General features: G+C 52.0%; 2 protein-coding genes across 2 annotated transcripts; one reads left to right on the forward strand and one right to left on the reverse strand.

Moving 5' to 3' along the window:
• Positions 1-1908: 1908 nt before the first annotated feature.
• LOC136539025 (uncharacterized) lies at positions 1909-3514 on the forward strand. Its single transcript, XM_066530952.1, has 3 exons — positions 1909-2940; positions 3013-3073; positions 3193-3514. Exons 1-3 carry the CDS (start codon positions 2294-2296, stop codon positions 3394-3396), a joined length of 912 nt encoding a protein of 303 aa, XP_066387049.1. The 5' UTR covers positions 1909-2293; the 3' UTR covers positions 3397-3514.
• A 7136-nt stretch (positions 3515-10650) lies between these two features.
• On the reverse strand, positions 10651-18729 carry LOC136525682 (L-type lectin-domain containing receptor kinase SIT2-like). Its single transcript, XM_066518586.1, has 2 exons — positions 16591-18729; positions 10651-12361 (listed from the first exon to the last, which is right to left on the reverse strand). The coding sequence occupies exons 1-2, from the start codon at positions 18604-18606 to the stop codon at positions 10661-10663; spliced, it is 3717 nt and encodes a 1238-aa protein (XP_066374683.1). The 5' UTR covers positions 18607-18729; the 3' UTR covers positions 10651-10660.
• Between the last annotated feature and the right edge of the window lie 379 nt (positions 18730-19108).

Consider the following 19108-nt stretch of genomic DNA (forward strand, 5'->3'; position numbering starts at 1 on the left):
ACAACCACTTCTTGAAACGACACTTCACCATTGAAAACACCTAAATAAGGTGACATTAGTACATGAACACATATAGCTCAATATTTCAACACATACACTTTGCACTTACTTCATGTTTGTTTGGACACACAAACTCTAACGTATTCTCAGGGTTTATCACAGCTCGATCTCCGTAATCGCATAGAGGAGGTTCCTCGAGTCGTCTAACTGCGGCTAAGTGTTTCTCCTTAGCCATCATTGGAGGGGGGTTAGGAGGAGGTGGAACCCACCGCTCGAAGTGCTCTCGTGGATGTCTCCCTCTCCACCAATCGTCGAAAAGGAGGTACCTGGGATCAAACTTGTCTGCACCGTCGATCCACTGAAAGAAAAAGCATCTCTCATGGGCCTATACAATAAAATTCTAATAAAATATTAGTAACCTAGTAATACAAATAAAGAAAAAAAACATACGGAAACAATTACTTATATTAAAACGACTGCATGTATAGAAGCAACGAGCCGCTGTGTCCGGATGTCTCGATTGAAACACGTCGACCGGACGACCACAGTCACAGTTAGGGACAGGGAGGTCAGGAGGGACGGAGGCATCTATGATAGACTCGTCGGGGTACAATTCTCTAGGACGACCCTGTTTTCGCCACAACTGCTCCCGAAACATATCTTCCATTTAATAAAACGGTTCACATTAAACATCAATCAAAACAACGCAAATTAATGTAAAATATAATCATTTGCATTGCAACTCAAATAATATAACCAACACTTATAGCAACAAAAATATACATGGTAAACATACTTCTAACTAAATAATTAACATTAACATTGACAAAATCAAACTAATATCTTCCTCCAAACCATAGCCCATAATTTCCAAACATAATTTTCCTCCTAACCTTAACTCCCATTCATAATATTCCAAATCCACCATTCAAACAAAAATAAAAAGTGCGTCATTACCTTGAACGAGGCCGAGAAGGGAGGGAGGCGGTCAGGGAATGAAAGGGAAGAGAGGGAGGGAGGCGGCAACGGAGGGCCGGTCGCCGACAGCACTTGGGAGTGGCGGGAGGGCGCGGCACGGCGGCCAGGCGAGTGAATGCGGCGGGTAGACAGAGCGAATGCGCGGCGGGCGCGGCAGGCAGGCGGGACTGGGCCGCGGGCCTTTTATCCAGCTATGCCGTGCCACGGATCAGGGCGCGTCACTGCCGTGCCAAGATTGATGGCGCGGCATCCCCTGCCACGTCAGCGGTCAGTATCGCCCGGTCTTCGCCATGTCATCCTCCCGTCACGCCACCATGCATGGCGCAACACAGACTTTTTGTCGTGCCATAGCAATAGACTCGGCCAAAAGTATTAGTTTTGGAAGAAAAAAAACAATAGTATTAGATTTAAAATTAGTTTACAAAACATGTTAAAAATAAAAAAAAATCTCTGGATGCAAGCATCAACCTAGACACGCGTCCATGGAAAACTAGGAAATGAATGGCCCGCATGGAAAAGGAAGGGGAAGCCCGCAGGCTTCTATGTCTCTTGATGTGTGGATTAGAAAAAGTCTGCATCACCCTCTGACGTACCGTGAGTGGCCTACTTAACCCTTAACTTATAAAACCGGTAACGTATTAAACTTTGCAAAACCAATCATTTTAACTCCTTGGTGGTTCTAGGCACCTAGTTTTGCCTACGTGGTGCTCCAAGTTGGCACACTGTGACATGATGGCTGTCGGGCCCAGCTGTCATCCCCACCTCCAGCTGTTTGTAGCGTTCACGGTGGTGCCTGCGGTGGCCTGCGAGTGGCCTGCGTGGGGCCTGAACCTGACCAGCGAGGGCATGGCTGGCACGCAAGCGCTGGCGCTCGCATTGGCGGGGTTCGGGTCCAGGCCCACCGGCAACCTCGTGGACCGCCTCTTCGTCCCCGTGAGCCGCGCGCTGGCCCTGCCAGATACAGCCGCCACCAACTGCATGTACCGCATGCCTGCCGCTGACATCGCAGAGCTTCAGGCCTTGGCGGGGTCTGGGCGCACGAAGCTGGAGGCGTTCTGCGTTCATGGCGCACCTGTCTGGCATTGGGCTGTCTGGCCGGCCAGGCCCATCAAGCCTTGGCCTTAGGCAGAGCTTCCAAATCCGGCGACGGGCGCTCCAAATCACGGCGGCGGCGGCGCTCCAAATCGGACCTCGGCGGCAACGCTCCAACTCACGGCCTCGCAGCAGCCCAAGCCCACGGTGGTGAGGGCGTACCTGAGCCGCGACGAGGACGCGATGGCCTACGTGATGTCGTCGGGGATGCGGCGGGTGCGTGATGCCCTGGACCGGCGGTGACGGGATGGTACCCGTTCACGTCGTACCGCTTCCCCTGGCCCGGCGGCAGCGGGTACGTGATGCCGATGCCGAGCGCGCGGGGACGGCGACTGGGTGGTGTACGTGCACGCGCTGCCTAAGAGCTTGGCCCCGCATCCACCATGTCTCCGTATGCCAGCACGAAGAGGTGCGCGGAGGTGGAACGCGCCGAGCCCCGGCACGCCGCCGCCAGTGCCTGCAGATCCACCACCGGCAGCTCCAGCTTGCCCCCGCGCAGGACCTCTTGTTGCTCCAGCGCGTGGTCTCTCCGCCTTCGAGGCCCCTTCTGCTCCCTCACGCCGACGGATGCGGGCCGCGCTACCCGGGCCCGGCCGCCCGCGGGCAAGGGCAAAGGCAGGGGCACGGCCGCCCGGCTGGGACCTCACCATCAAGGAGGTCAGCACGGGTGGCGGTGCGCCGGAGAGCAGCAGGATGGCGGCGCCCATGGAGCTGCCGCAGGCGCCGAAGGAACCGATGGCCCCGCAGCAGGTTCCGTCGTGCTTCTCTGCTCCCGTACGTCTGCGCCAACTGGTACCCGGTCTTACAGGTGGGACCTGGGCCAGCGTGTCCTAAGGTCCAGCTTGACAGCCACGTAGGCAAAACCAGGAGGTAAAACCACTGCAGGTTAATTAAACTGTTTGGAAAACTTTAATATAATCGTTACTTGGTTTCGTAGTTCAGGGGTGAAGTAAACACCGGAGCAAATGTTAGAGCATCTCTAACAGTACCTCAAATTTTGAAGGTACTGAGAGGAGAAAAAAAGCCCATCTCCAAGACTTTTCCATAATTGAGTTCCAAAAAATCAAATTTAAGGCCCATAACCTTTTTTATTTTTTGTGGTCATTTTTTCCCGTGCCGCAGAAACCTACGTCGCTCTTTCAGCAGGGGCGTCGCCTCTTTCGTGCGCCGTGGGCAGATCATCGTCGCCGCCTCCTTCCTGCCGACCGCAGCAGGCAGTTCCCAGGCGGCAGCAACACCTTATGTGCAGGCAATCTGCGGGCTTTCAGCAGTCATGTCAAAAGAACAGTTCCATGCACCACAGTATGTGTAGGCATCAGGCGTTGAGGACCAGAAACAGCAGCAGCACTACTTGCCGGTCATGTCAAAAGCACAGGCATTTGTCGGCACAGTAGCATATATATTCAGGCAAGAACAAAGTTTCATTAAGTTGGTGTTTAGATGCGAAATGGGTTGAAAACTTTCTGTGAAATGTTTTCAAGGTGAAAACCCAATTCTGCAAAAAAATTTCAGACCCTGTTTAGATGTACCTGAAAACTTTTGAGCTGTAACAAAAGATGACAGATTTGCCCATAATAAATGATGCTTTTGGACCATTAATACTAGCCATGCACATGCATGCTATGCATGCTGCTCGGCACATTTGCATGCACAGAATCACTCATACACAGAAACCATATAACTCATGTACAAATGTTCAATGTCACAAGTCCATTATAACTGAAGGCACCAATCACTCATAAGCATTACAACATAAGCATTACAACATATAACAAACCAATCACTCATACACAGAAACCACATCACTCATGTACGAATTTTATGTCCTATTCATCAAAGCAAGCGCAATTGAGTCATAGAAAGCATTCATCAACGCAGATTCATCCCTTGACGACGAGGCCTGAGTTTGTGGCTGCGATGCCAGAGCTTCGGGTGGCACATAATTCTCATCACAATCACAACGATCAAAATCCTTGTCCACTATGCCACTGCTCCTAATAAAATTATGCAATGCCATGCAAGCTACTATTATTTGGCTTTGCACATGAGGTGGATATCTCAGCATACTCAACAAAATCCTCCACTTCATCTTCAAAACCCCAAAAGACCTCTCGATGACATTTCTAAGAGATGAATGTGCAAAGTTGAAGATTTCTTTTTTACCTTGAGGTTCCTGGGCATGACGATACTCCGGCAGATGATACATGGTTCCCTTGTAAGGTGCAAGGTATCCTAGCCGGTTTGGATAGCCGAAATCGACCAAGTAGTATTTACCTGTACATCACAACCAGTTAGTTAGTGACCTCGATCACAAGTAATCTGGCCATTCCATCTTGATGGGTGTTTACCTGTTGGTGGGTGTGGAAAGACATGGCCGAAGGTCATAGTGGCATCAGTGAAAACTCTCGTATCATGCACTGATCCAGGCCATCTAGCAAGCACAAAGGTGAACTTCATGTCGAAGTTACAAATAGCCAACACATTTTGGGTTGTCATTCCCTTGCGACACATGTGTTGAATCACCTTATGACTTGGCACAACACAAGGTACATGAGTGCCGTCAATTGCTCCTATACAATCCTTTAAAAATGGATAGAACCATGGACTCATCAGCCTAGGATGGATTGCTATAAAATCTGAGTCCTCGGGCTTAATGATGTCCTTAGCTAGTTTTGTCAGGCATTTCAACACCTTATAGAAATTGGTATGGACTGTGCCTAGTGACCTCTCTAACCTGTCCTTAGCTTGCCTAACTGACTAGGGTGCACCAACCATCCACAGAAACATTCCTAAGGCTTCAATTGAACTAGACTTCTTACTAGATTTCAGGCCATATGACTCTGTAAGCAACTCATGCAACCTATAAAACATTGTTGGGCTTATCCTAAACATTTTGTAGCATCTATCTCTATCTTGTAATTTATTTTGCACCCACTGAAGCCCAGACATGAAAGGTTGCCTATATGGGGCCCTAGTACAGTATTTATCATAATGCATGGCATACATAAGCATACCAGACAGAAATTCTGAATTGCCATCCTCAGCAATAAGTGATAATATCTCATCATCACTGGAATCCTCATCTTGATCATCACAAATGACCTGTGGCCTCACTGAAACTCTAGCCTGATCATATAAATAACAATAATTAGTATAAGTCACTAGAATATAAGTCACTGGAATATACCAAATTGGAACCATATAAGCCACTGGAATAAAAGTTCACTCATATATCAGCATAATATAAGTCACAGTTCATTCATCATAGATTTCAGCATAATAAAACTCACAGAAACCACATCATCCATCACAGATTTCACATAAACCACATCATTCATGACTTCAAGTTCAACCGATTAAATAACAGAACATAGTTGAACTGATTAAATAACACAACATAGTTCAATTGATGGAACTGATGCTAGATAAATGAAATTGCAGCCTAGTACCCTAAACCCTTGCAAAGGACTCAATAACCGCACGTCTCCCCTCATTAGTATCAGTTGCAATGAAGAAGTCATGTACTATTGGATCCTGACATATACGAAGCACAGCCAACCATTGAACAGGATTTGACTCCTGGACCCCACATTCCTTAGCTAGACGCTGAACTTGCTTAATCTTCTCAAACATGACATCTTCCTTGGATTGTTTGGCACTGATCTTTGCTTCCACAGCCACAGCAAGGTATTTGTTCCTTTCCTCTTGTATCCTTTCATTGTTTGCCATGAATCTGTTCATGGTCCTCAAGGCTGGACTCTTTAACTTGGTCTTCTTAGGACTTTTGGCAGTTGTGCATATGTTGCTAGCTCTCTTGAGGCTACCATTGCTGCTAGGAGTGACTGGTGTCACTGGGGTAACTGAATCATCATTGCCATCATCTTCTTCATCATCCACTTCCAGAACTTCTCCTTGTCCAGGGACATATGCAGTGGATCCATCAACAGCTACTCCATGAAACATATGCTCTAGGTCTTCCAAGTAATCTGGCCACCCATTCTTCAACTTTTTCCATTCTGGGTGGCCCTACAGATGGTACTCAAAGTTTAGAAGTCTACAGACATATCACTATTGTCTACAAATCTAACAAAGGAGGGTACAAGTACCTTTGTATTATTTTCCCACCAATCTTCAGTTGCTATGACACTCCCATCCTCTCTATGGCCAAGGCCTGATTGAGTCTTTAATTTCTTAATGAACCCATACAAGGATTTCAGTTGCCTGTACCTACTACCAAGATGTTCCTTATCATGAACCAAATTGGTGGCTGCTCTAAACCGAGTTAGAACCTCATCCCACCCTTTTTTGGTCATGTTCCCTCTCACGCAATTGCCCTTATTGATCTGTTGATGCCATAGGGTGCACAGGACACCTGTGTTTGGCCCATTCCAATTGCATCTATCTTTTTTAGCCTAAACCAAATTGGAACATAGATACGTACATACACATCATGCATTCGGCAAACGAAAACACGTGAAAATGGTAAGCCAGCGAGGGAGGATATGGTTCATACCGAGGCTCGAGCGTTCCTAGTGGGCGCCGGTATCTCTTCGAGGTCGTCTTCTTCACCATCTGCGACCGGATCCATGTTGAAGTTGTCATCCGCCATGGCTGCCGGATGAGTTGCCGGAGAATGGGACCGGCGACCGTGACGGGGAACCGATCCAGAAGGTGCGGTGGACGAAGATCCACGCGTGCCGCTGCCGGAGAGTGGAGGCGGCCGTGGGGCACGTGGAGCACCGGAGTTGAGGACCGCGCGGCCGGCCATGCCGCCTCCTCCGCTGCCGGATCGAGTCGTCCGAACGCCAAGGGTACGCCCGGAGGCACGGACGCGCATGGGAGAGGGGGAGAAGCCGCCCTCGCCATCTACTTCATCTTGGCCGTAGCGTAGGAGGTTCTCGTACCTCCCCATTCCGAGCCAAGCCTCACCGTTGGAGTTGAGATCAAGGGAGGAGAGGCCGACCTGTTGAGCGCTGATGGAGCTTGAGCTAGGGAACTGCGCCGGCGGGTCGGAGTAGAGGTTGAAAGCCGATGAGTGCTCCGGTTGGGAGAAGAAATCGCGGGTGCCATCGTCGTTTCCGTACCCGCCGTCGTTGCCTTTGAATCCGTCCATGAGCGCTCGGACGCGGCTTGAAAGCCCGATCTACGCGCGGAGAGGGCACGGCCGGCCGCGGTGAAGGAAGTGTGGGGAAGAAGGTGAAGGCTGGCGATGGAGGTGGGGGAGAGACCGAGAGGAGCGGCTACGAGGGAGATCAGCGCGGTGACGGTGGAGGAGAGTGGCGGAGATGGAGATGGGAAAAGGAAGAAGGAGAGTGGCGGCCGAGCGAATGGATAGGGTAGGGAGGGAGCAGGCGAGGGGTACAGGCGCGTCTAGGCGCGTCCAGGCCGCGGACCGAGGCAAAAAATTTTGGATTCAGGAGTCTGGAGTCCAAAATGTGAAATTTTTTTGGAGGGGAACTTTTTGCACTTTTCACACCCATGTTTAGTTACATTTTGCAAAAAGATGACCCAGAATCCAAAATTATTTTGCAAAATAGAGGAACTAAACATGGCCTAAATATATAAATAATACAAATTAAAAAGCACTTGACCATTTATGATGAAGCAAAGGTTCACTGAATCACAAAGTAATGCAAAGGCTCACTGAATCACTGAATCCAAAACAAATTGGCTATAGAAATAAAATTACATGAACTAATTCTAATTTGCAAGACGACAAGCAATGATCTGCTAGCGCATCGTCGTGTAGTACTGCTGCTGCTGTGGGTCGAGGTTGGTAATGTCGATTGACATTATTTTGTCTTCCTTTTCGATGAGGTCTGATTCCACCTTTTTTCATCTAATGATAGGCGCTTTTTCTCTAGCTCAAGTGAAGCCATGAACCTCTCTTCTTTCTTCTTCTCATTCTCCATCTCAAAAGCCTCCTTTTTAGCCCACATCTTCTCCAAAGCCTCCATGCAAGCTTCACCACCTTCTCGCCTTAGAACTTCATTTGCCTTCTTCGAACCCATTGGCCTCTTTCGTGCTTCGGATTCTAGTGGTGGAATCTCAGTGACATCTTCATTGTTATTGACTTGTACATTTATAGGCGTGGAATCCGCATTAATCTTTTGTTTCTTCTTATTCTTACTGGCCTGCTGCTCCGCCATTCTCTTCCTCTCGGCCTTCCACTTGTCTTCACCCTTCAACTTGTTTCAACAGTGCATTAGAGTGAATGTCTTGTTCTCCCTGTCTAATCCCTTGAACATCTCGACCGCGTTAGAAACCTGCACATGTTATTAATCATCAATGTGTATATCTCCACAAATAAATCAAATAGAAAAACAAAACAAATGAACAAATGAAACAAATAACAAATTAAACCTTGTCTTGAATGTTTGCACCACTTTGATTCCTACGCTCAATCGCTTGGTAGCATGCACAAAACTTGTTTACTTGTTCCAAAATAGTCATCCACCTATGCATAATGGAACTCTCTGTTCTGAACGCTTCAGTTGTCTTGTGTTTCTCATAGAAAGCATGAATTCTACTTCAAAAGGAGCCACGAGGTTGATTAGCCCCGCGCACGGGATCTTTGCTCGTGTTCAACCAAGCTGCCACAACAACTAAATCCTCCTTCGGATCAAAGTTTTTTGTCCTCTTCGAATAAGGCCTTGTACTGCGAGGGCGTGGAGCACCTCCACTTGGCTGCACCGGCACATCAACTGCTTGAACTTCAGTACACATCTCATCAATTTTCTGGGTGTCCTGTGTCTTGGGAAAAGTGTAGTCTTCCAAACCAGAAACATCTTCCTCTCCGGTGACCATGTTTGTCCAATACCGACCATCTAATGTTGGGTCCATCCTACAATAATTCAATGCTTAATCCATGTACATGAAAAATATTTGTACTGAATCAGAGATCAGGAAATGAAAAAAATAGCAGTTTCATCAAAAGCACCGGCATTTGCCGGCCATCTGTAGCACAATCATGTCAACCAATCATTCAGCCATTCAGCAGCACAGGTATCAAAACCAGCCGGCCATCAGTACGAGGAAAAAAATTAGTACAGCACAGTGCCATGCAGCCTCCTCTCTCCCGTCAGCATACACGCCGACACAGTAGCATATACATTCAGACAAGAATATAATAGCAATTTCATCAAAAAATAAATAGCAGTTCCATAAAAAAAATAGCAGGCAGCTGCTAGCCATGGCAGGCTGAGGCAGCAGGCAGCCACGGCAAGGCGGACGCAGCCAGGGTGCCCGTGAACCCGGTTGTCCGCCGCTCTGATCGGATCGTGGGCACAGGCTAGAGGGAAAAGCCCCGGTCTAGAGCACTTGACTCTGATTGGATCGCTGGGTGCTGCTCTCCGCGAAGGCCAGGCCGTCTACGCCTCCGCCGGCCTCCACGACAAGACCTAGGCGGCCAATCATGGTGGCGGCAGCATGGATAACCCTATGAACGGCAAAATACCTGAATGGAGAAGTAGATCGATGGAGTTTACCTCTTGGTCGGCGGCGGCGAAGATCCTCTGCCCTCGACGAACGTAGCAGTAGATCGATGGAGCCTGTGCTATGGCGCCAAGGAGACGACACTGGAATTTATCGCGGGAAGCACGAGAAGGAGCGGGAACGAGGATATGCGCGCGACGGAGCAGCGCGTATTTTTACGCGCGATCACGGTAATTTTGCGAAGTGCGCAAAGATGGGGCTGAGATATGGGGAACTCTTGGAGACTAGTTTTTCTCTTTTTTTCCCAAATTCCAAGGATGGGGAAGGGATATGGGGCACTCTTGGAGATGCTCTTAGGGGTGATGTAGACTTTTTCCTACGGAGATTTGACATAATCTTTTTTTTCTTTTCCTAGATTGATTGATTCAAAAAATAAAAAAATTAATGGCTCAGATTTATTTAAAGTATTACCTCTCGATAAGTAAAAGTTGTACCGTAACATTGTCCATTACTGATTACAATAAAGAACTCTGACACACATATTTTGGGTGAGATTTAAGGGTTTGGTCCTAGAAAACGGATTAAGATTAGGGTTCATTGTCCTCATCCAGTGGGATACCACAATTTTGTGATCAATAAATTTTGTGTTAAGAACAAATACTATTGGATAAGACTATCTTATAAGGGCAGTCTCAATGGTGTATTGATGATGATTTCTATCCTCATTAAATGACTTGCCACGTAGGCAAAACGCTGACATGGCAACGTAATTAATGAAGAAAGAGAGCAAAAATCATAGAAATGGTTTCCTCGTGAAGAAATCAGGTCTACTCTTGACCCAATGCACCATGAAACCATGAAATCGCCATTGGAGAGAAACCACCAGTTTCTAGGGAGCTCGTGTCGCACTCTCATCGGAGGAAGAAGATAGAGTTAGGAGAGAGAAAGAGAAAATAATTATTACTCATAGAAACCATGAGTTGAAAAGGAGTACTTTTTTGGTACGGTATCCTATATTATAGAAACTACTTGTTTATTTCATTGGGACTGACATGATCAAAATTAGCATCGCGCCCAATCGCAGTGGGACATCACAATTAGCATCGCTCCCCAATCGCAGCCTCCACTCCAACGGACGGACACGTACCTGGCCGTGTCATCTGCCGCCAGAGAGCGCGATTTCAGACGTGGTAGCGACGCTCGTCGCCGCCGTCGAGGTAGGACGCCATGTGAACCAGGACTCGAAGAGAGACTGGTTCCCCTCCATGCCCGCGAGCATGTCTAACGTCAGGTACGCCGCGGGCAGCTCTGGCAAGGGCGCACTGCCGTCGAGGTACTGCGTGATCTGGCGCATGGTCGGCCGCGCCGCGGGCGACGGGTGCAGGCACGCCAGCCCCAGCCGCAGCACCAGATCCGCCTCCGTGGCGTCGTACTCCAGGCCAAGCCTAGCGTCCACCGCGCCGGCGGTGGAGCCCTTGCGCCAGTGCCCGAGCACCCAGTCCACGAGCACGAACCGGTCGCCAACCCCAACGGTGGCGGCGTCGTCATGTTCCTCCTCCTCGACGGGCCTCCGGCCGCAGGCAACCTCCAGGAGGAACGCGCCGAAGGCGAACGCGTCGGAGAGTGTGGTCGCCTTGCCAGTGCGCACCAGCTCCGGGGCCAGGTACCCCATGGTGCCGACCACATGCGTGGTTTGTGGGTCCGTGCCATGGTCGTACAACCTCGCAAGGCCGAAGTCACCCAGCCGCCCGTTCATCTCGCCGTCGATGAGCACGTTGCTTGCTTTGATGTCTCGGTGTATAACCACCTTCTCCCACTCCTCGTGCATGTAGAGTAGCCCGGCCGCGACACCTCTGATGATGTGAAGCCTCTGGGCCCAACCCAAGACGGGCTTGTTGTTGTCGCCATGGCAGTGTAGGTGCTTGTCGAGGCTGCTATTTGGCATGTAGTCATAGACCAGCAGGAGCTCCCCTTCGCGCCGGCAGTAGCCGAGCAGCGGCACAAGGTTACGGTGCCGGAGACGGCCAATGCTGGCAACCTCGGCGACGAACTCCTTCATCCCTTGCCTCGATTCGTGAGACACCTTCTTCACGGCAACCTCGGTCCCGGAACTCGGGAGCACGCCCCTGTACACCCTGCCAAATCCGCCTGCTCCGAGCAGTCGCTTGTCCCTGAAGCCACAGGTGGCGTCGTACAGGTCCTTGTACGCGAACCGGTGTGGCCCGAACTCCACCTCCCAATCTTCGCGCAGCTCGGCGTACCTGAGCCGCCGTCGGAGGAGCAAGCACGCGACGGCGACCGCCGCGAGGACGGACACTGTGGTGGCTATCGGCAGCGCGATGGTCAGCGCCTTGGACCGGGGCTTTGGGCCGATGCGAGGCAGCGTCGGCAGCTTGTCGTAGTCGAGAGCCGGAGCGGCGCCGTCGAGCGCGAGGCTCCAGCCGAGCACGTAGTGCTTGACAAGCACGATGCTGGACGCCGACGAGAATCCGACGTACGCCGTGTCGGTGATGACCGTGGAGAGGTTGATCTTCGTGGAGATGAGCGGCCTCCGGGGCCTGGGCTGGCGCGCCGGGGCCATGGCCACGGTGACCTCCGCCGTCGCGGCGTTGTAGTCCAGCCACACCTGCATGGGCTCCCTGCTTATGAGGCTCAGGTTCCGGAACGCGCCGTCGCCGCCGTCGTCGAAGTACCCCGCGGGCGCGGCCGCGGAGGAGTTGAGGCTGTTGACGTCGACGCCGACGTGGTTGTTGTTGATGTCGGCGAACTCCGGGTTGCGCACGGTGTCGAGCTCCACGGCAAAGACGTGGTTGCGGGCGTCGCCGTTGTCGGTGCCGTTGAACATGCCCAGGTACTGCTGCGGCATCGCCGTGGACAGGTCCGTGGTCGGCGCCACCAGGAACGCGAACCCGCTGGTGCTCAGGTCGAGGAACTCCGACACGATGGCGAACACGAACGTGGTCGAGAAGGACGACACCACGGCGGCGGCGCCACCTGATGCTGTCCCCGCCGGCCGGTGGAACTGGACCGGGTCCGGGTGGAACGCGTGGCCCTTGGACATGTTGGTGTCGTTGGTGAGCTGAAGCAGCCCGGCCGGTGTGACGGTCGCCATACCGTCGAGCGACAACCCCGCGCCGCCGAAACCGTTGTAGGCGAACTCCACGGCGCCACCATGGCTGGCGGCAGCGACCATTACCGCAACCACCACCATCGGCAGAACACGCTTAGCAGCCATGGCGCTGCACAGTTGCCACATCACAGGGACACTGACGAACGCTCCATTAGTCGTCTCGCGAAGTCAAGCCACGAAATCTACTCTTGTGATCGCAAGTGCAGTACAGTAGTAGCTAGGCTGGGAGAAATGGAGACCCGCAACCGCAAGAAACGGATGAGAGCGACCTGCCATGAGTCGTCATCCATATTCAACAGCGAGCGCAGGACTGCAAGGACGGCAGGTGTAAACACACGGAGTCATGGTGTCGTGCTGAATTGGAAATCTCTACTTGTACTCTATAACAAGTTTACAAGTGGCACTAAAGTTTGACACAATCTGTCAAGGGTGCATCTAGACGATGTAACCTGAACAATCATCGTGTGGCGCCCAGATACATCCAAAGCAATGTGGACGCACCCACACGGACCTCTTGACCAAGACTAATTGGGGACCGCCGGCTGGAAATTTCCGGCCTGTTTGCTGGTTGGTTTCTGGGCTGGTTTGGGCTGGCTGGTGCTGGTTTATTGTGAGAGAAAAACACTGTTGGCTAGCTGGTTTGGGCTGATTGAAACCAACAAGCGAACAGGCTGTTCATCTGCAGTGTCGATTGGTACACTTGTCAGATAATCGAGCGGAGCTCTGAGTTTTTTAATTGGACCGCGACTGGAGTGTCGCCTGAAAATGCTCCTTTTTTATGTTTTGGGCACGGCAGGTTGACCTAAGGGCACCCATAATACGACTCATAAGGTGGCGCTAAACATTTTTTTAAATATTTTAATAAAAAGAGAGAAAACTAGCTCATGATCAAGAGTTAGGTTTATACACATATTTTAACATCATGTAAGAATATCATGTGTGTCTAATTATACTATAAGTCATTATAAAAAGCTATTATTTGTGGGTGCCCTAAACTACAGGTTCCTCTGGTCTCGTTGGAACTCCAACGAAACTTCTTGATTTCTATGCTCAAAGATACGTAGACCCCATTTGGATTCATAAGTAGTTTTTAGTTAGACCAGTCTCAATGAGGTGTTTTATGACGTTGCTCTCAGATATCATATAGGATGAAATAAAACATAGATGAAACCAGCACTCTTGTCGGGTATCGATATTAGGGATACCCAAAGAAAGGAAGTCAGCGTTGGATAGAGCAAGATGTATTAAAAGGTCTCGCCCGACCCTAAGGACGCGGTTCCTGTCTCGCCCGACCTCAAGGCCGCGGGGTCTCGCCCAAGACTGCGGGCTCCGTCTCGCCTGACCCCAAGGCCACGGGCTTCGTCTCGCATGATCCCTTGGGTTCGTGCTCCGTCTCGCCTGACTCCTCGGGTGAGAGCTCCGTCTCGCCTAACCCCAAGGCCATGGGCTCCGTCTCGCACGATCCTTTGGGTTCGTGCTCCGTCTCGCCTGACCCCTCGGGTAAGAGCTCCGTCTCGTCCGACCCTAAGGCCGCGGGCTCCGTCTCGCTTGACCTATCGGGTAAGAGCTCCGTCTCGCCCAACCCTAAGGCCGCAGGCTCCGTCTCACCCGACCCCTTGGGTTCGTGCTCTGTCTCGCCCAACCCCTCGGGTAAGAGCTCTGTCTCGCCTAACCCTAAGGCCATGGGCTCCGTCTAAGGCCACGGACTCCGTCTCACCCGACCCCTTGGGTTCGTGCTCCGTCTCGTCCGATGGGGACCCATACCATCGCCAACCACTCCTGTAGGATCTCTGGTACGCCTAGAGGGGGGTGAATAGGCCTGTAAAAATTCAACTTAAACCGAAATCAAATTCACCTGTGGCACTGCCGCTCTGTGAGCGTGACACTGCCGCACCTGCAGAAGAGATTAGTTCACAGTTTAAAATCTACCCAACGAAATTTAGATAGGGTAAATTTCTTAGCTTCCTACAGGGTGGTAGATCATAGATCGACAGTTGAAAGTGGTGGGAACACCACACACAAGTAGATCGGTCTCAATCCTAGAAATTACCTCAACAATAACAAGAACACAAGTGTAGCAACACAAGCACAACATGACATAAGGATTTATCCCGTGGTTCACCTCGCCACCAATGCTTGTATAAGTCCATGTTGTTGAGGTATACCACTAAGGCTTAGGGATTTGCAACCCTACCTCATTCTCAAGTCAAGAGAGTGAACACTTAAGATGAGGGGTGATTTTACTTGCTGCAAGAGGTGGTTACAAACCTCCCGGGGCTATCACACAAGTTGGCAAGCTCCACGGGTGATGCACTAGCTGGCTAGGAGCCAAGCTCCAAGAGTAACAAACACAACCGCCGATTAAGAAGTGAACCAAGTGCTCTTTAGAGTTTAGGAATCAATGGAGTTGCTCTCGAATCAAGTTATGGATCCTTTTCCCTCAAGGATTGATGGGAAAATCAATGTATTTGCTTAGGGGCTTTAGGTCAACAATGGAGTGAGAGAGAGAGCTCCTGCTCTGTTTTGGGCGTGCTGAAGTGAGGAAGAAGAGAGCAGGTTGGTTCCTTATCGTTGGGAAGGAAGGGAAAATGTATATATATACCCCCAGCCCCCAACGGTCAATTTAAAGCGCAGATAGCCGTTGACGAGGAAAGGGAAGGTATATATACCCCTAGCCCTCAATGGATACTGTACCCAAGAGGTCGGGCGAGACGAGGCTGTGACCAAAGGGTCGGACAAGCTAGAGCCCGTGACCTTGGGGTCGGGCAAGACAGAGCCTGCGACCAAAGGGTCGGGCGAGCCGGAGCCTGCACCTTGGGGTCAGGCGAGACGGAGCCCGCGACCAAAGGGTCGGGCGAGCCGGAGCCCGCAACCAAAGGGGCCGGGTGAGTCGGAGCTCACACCCAAGGGGTCGGACGAGTCAGAGGTCGCACCGCGTAAGACTGCAAGGGTAAAAGTGAAGTGTAGACTGTCTTGGCTATGAATCTGAGGATATTTGTGGTTATTAGAGTACTTGGTAGCATATATTAGCTTAAACATTATGTCCCCATTTATAGTACGGCTTTTCCTATACTCAAATGAAGATATAAAAGAATCTTAAACCTCTTTTGAGTTTGAAGCCATCTATATTTGTAATTGAGGGCTCCTTCGTTTGGTGTAGCATCCTCGAATATAAATTCTCTGCTTATCATCTTGATAAATCTTATTAGTTCTCTAGTTGCATGGTCATCATCTTGATAAATCTTATTAGTTCTCGAATATAAATTCCCTCCGTTTGATGTTATATGAGGTGTCGCATAGGGTGTTCGGATACTAATAAAAAAACAAATTACAGAATCCGTCAGTAATCTACGAGACGAATTTATTAAGCATAATTAATTCGTCATTAGCACATATGTTACTGCAGCACCACATTGTCAAATCATGGACTAATTAGGTTTAAAAGATTCGTCTTGTAAATTAGTCGTAAACTGTACAATTAGTTATTTTTCTAGTCTATATTTAATACTACATGCATATGTCTAAATATTCAATAGGATAGGAAGTAAATTTTAGGGGAGAAACTAAACAAAGCCTAAGTCATATTGCTGATGCTCGGGTCCTCACTAATTGTCACGTTGGTCACATTGGGTCCTCACTGATACCTCTCTGATCGGCAGCACGAGCAGGCGGCTCAAATCCTGATTCCTCGATCAGTCAATCACAGCCTGATGGCTGTGATCGTTTGGCTGTGGTTATTCGTTGCTGGATTGTGAAGAAGTACTACTGATTGATTTGGTGTGAGAGAAAAATACTGTTACGGCTGAAAATTTTAGATCGTTTGCGTGGGAATAAACCCAGCCGATCATGCTAAAACCCCTTGCTTTCAAAATAAGGCTAGAATTGACTGCAGACTTTAGAATTCGTCGCGGCCTCGATCACCTTCCACCGGAATGTACGGAGGACATGGCGCCCACGCTCGTCACAGTCGCTGATGAGGACGGATACGACGCGGCGTAGGAGTCGAATCCCTTGTTCTGCATCATGGCCAGCACGGTGAAGCTCTGGTACGACGCCGGCGGCTCGGGCAGCGGCGCGTCGCCGTCGAGGTACTGCACCACCTGCCGCATCAACGGCCGCGCGGCGGGCACCGGGTGGGAGCACAGCAGGCCCAGCTTCAGCACCAGCTCGGCCTCCTCTGCGGGGTACTCGCCGCAGAGCCGCGCGTCCGCGGCGTCGGCGAGCGCGCCCATGTGCCAGAGCTCCAGCACCCAGTCCACCAGCACGAACCGGCCGTCGTCGTCTCCGCGCTCGATGGGCCGCCGGCCGCAGGCCACCTCGAGCACGAAGGAGCCGAACGCGAACACGTCCGTGGCCGGCGTCACGCGCCGGGTGTGCGCGAGCTCCGGCGCGAGGTACCCCATGGTGCCCACCACGTGCGTGCTCTGCGGGCCGGCGCCGCGCTCGTACAGCCGCGCGAGCCCGAAGTCGCCGAGCCGAGCGTTCATCTCGCCGTCGAGGAGCACGTTGCTTGCCTTGATGTCTCGGTGGATGACCACCTGCTCCCAGTCCTCGTGTAGGTAGAACAAGCCGGCGGCGACGCCCCTGATGGCGCGGAGTCTCTGCTCCCAGCTCAGGGGCGGCGTGCCGTGGTCATACAGCCACCTGTCTAGGCTGCCGTTCGGCATGTAGTCGTACACCAGGAGGAGCTCGCCTTTCCTGCGGCAGTAGCCGAGCAGCTGCACGACGTTGCGGTGACGCAGGCGGCCGATGCTGACGACCTCCGCGACGAACTGCTTCATCCCTTGCGTCGCGTCGTGCGACACGATCTTGACGGCGACCTCGGTCTTGGACGCCAGCAGGACGCCCTTGTACACGCGCCCGAACCCTCCGACGCCGAGGAGGCGCTTGCCGTCGAAGCCATCGGTGGCGTGGAACAGATCCTTGTAGGCGAACCGGTGCGGACCGAACTCCACCTCCCACTCCTCCCGGAGCTCCGCGTACCGGAACCGCCGCCACGCGAGGAGGGACACGCAGGCCAGGACCGCGAGCGCGACGAGCGGCAGGGCTATCGGCAGGACCACGTCGAGCGCCTTGGACCGTCGCTTGGTGACGACGCGAGGCATCCTGGGGAGCTCCGTGTAGTCGAGCGTCGGCGCAGCGCCGTCCAGGGCGAAGCTCCAGCCGAGGACGTAATGGCGCGTGTGGAACGGACCCGTCGACGACGAGAGGCCGACGTACGCCGTGTCGTTCACCACAGCTGAGAGGTCGACGGCCACGGAGATCAGGGGCTTCTTGGGCTTGGGCGCCTCCGCGGGCGCCAGCGTCACGTTGAGCACCGTGGCCCGGCCGTCGTAGTCCACCCACGCCTGCATCGCGTCGCCGCTGTAGAGGGACAGGTTCCTGAAGACCCCCGTGTCGTCGGCGTAGTACCCCGCCGGCTCGGCGGCGAGGGACACCAGCCCGTTGACGTCGACGCCGACATGGTTGCTGTTGATGTCCCGGAACTCCGGGTTGAGGATGGTGTCGAGCTCGACCGCGAACACGTGGTTGGTCGCGTTGCCGTTGTTCTGGCTGTTGAAGAGGCCGAGGAACTGGCTCGGCGACGCCGCGGACAGGTTCTTGCTGGGCGCGACGAAGAAGGCCAGCCCGTTGCCGCTCACCGTCACGTAGTCGGAGACGATGGCGAACACGAAGGTCGTCGAGAAGGACCGGGCAGTGCGGTTCTGCGCCGACGCCGACGCCCTGTCGTGGAAGCGGAGCGGTGCCGGGTGGAACGCGTGGCCCTTCAACTGGGACGTGACGTTGGTGAGCATGAGCTTGCCGTCCGGCTCGACCACGGCCATGCCATCGAGGTCGAGCCCCGCGCCAGTGAAGCCGTTGTAGGTAAACTGGCCGTCACCGCCGCCGCCGGCTGCTAGCGCCGCCGCATGGCTGAGGCCATGGAGATGGAAGAGAAGCAGAAGAAACGGGAGGCTGGCAGTGGCGTGCATCGATCTCTTGTCACTTGGAGCAGAACACCTTTTGAGGTAGAACTGCAAAAGCAACTAGTAATTGACTATTTTTTTTTTCCTTTTTTCTACTTTCACATAAAAGAGAAGAAAGGTGGGGGGCTGCTACCGTCCGGACGGTAGCCTCCGTACGGCAGTTGCTGTCCAATTAAGGCCTCTTCGGCGGAGTGCCAGCGGCTCTGGTTTTCACACCTGTCGGCTGTCTTCGGGCCGACAGGTGTCAGGAGAGCCGGAGCCGTTGAGCCCGAAAAACGAGTTCCTCTGATTTCGGTGGTGTCTGTAAGAGAGGAAAGGAGAAGAGAGAAAAACGGTTCTGATGAACAGTAGCCCCTGCCAGTCCGTGAACGGCCGACAGGTGAACAAGGGCGGGAGCCGGAGCCCTGCCAAAGAGGCCCGCCGCTCCCAGCGCTATACTCATACTGGTTAGATGGCGTGCGGGACAGACAGACGTCATACGTTTTTACAGACTAAAAAAAGTGTAACG

Source organism: Miscanthus floridulus, chromosome 2 (assembly GCF_019320115.1).
Source record: "Miscanthus floridulus cultivar M001 chromosome 2, ASM1932011v1, whole genome shotgun sequence".
NCBI classification, from domain to species: domain Eukaryota; kingdom Viridiplantae; phylum Streptophyta; class Magnoliopsida; order Poales; family Poaceae; genus Miscanthus; species Miscanthus floridulus.

What these genes read in the sequence shown, in the direction of transcription:
- LOC136539025 (XM_066530952.1), top strand. Translation starts at nt 2,294, where the DNA reads ATGCCCTGGACCGGCGGTGACGGGATGGTACCCGTTCACGTCGTACCG. An exon ending in CACGTAGGCAAAACCAGGAG is followed by an intron (nt 2,941 to 3,012) that starts GTAAAACCACTG and finishes TTCGTAGTTCAG; the next exon opens with GGGTGAAGTAAACACCGGAG. An exon ending in CAGTACCTCAAATTTTGAAG is followed by an intron (nt 3,074 to 3,192) that starts GTACTGAGAGGA and finishes CCCGTGCCGCAG; the next exon opens with AAACCTACGTCGCTCTTTCA.
- LOC136525682 (XM_066518586.1), bottom strand. Translation starts at nt 18,606, where the DNA reads ATGCACGCCACTGCCAGCCTCCCGTTTCTTCTGCTTCTCTTCCATCTC. An exon ending in CATCAGCGACTGTGACGAGC is followed by an intron (nt 12,362 to 16,590) that starts GTGGGCGCCATG and finishes GCGATGCCGCAG; the next exon opens with CAGTACCTGGGCATGTTCAA.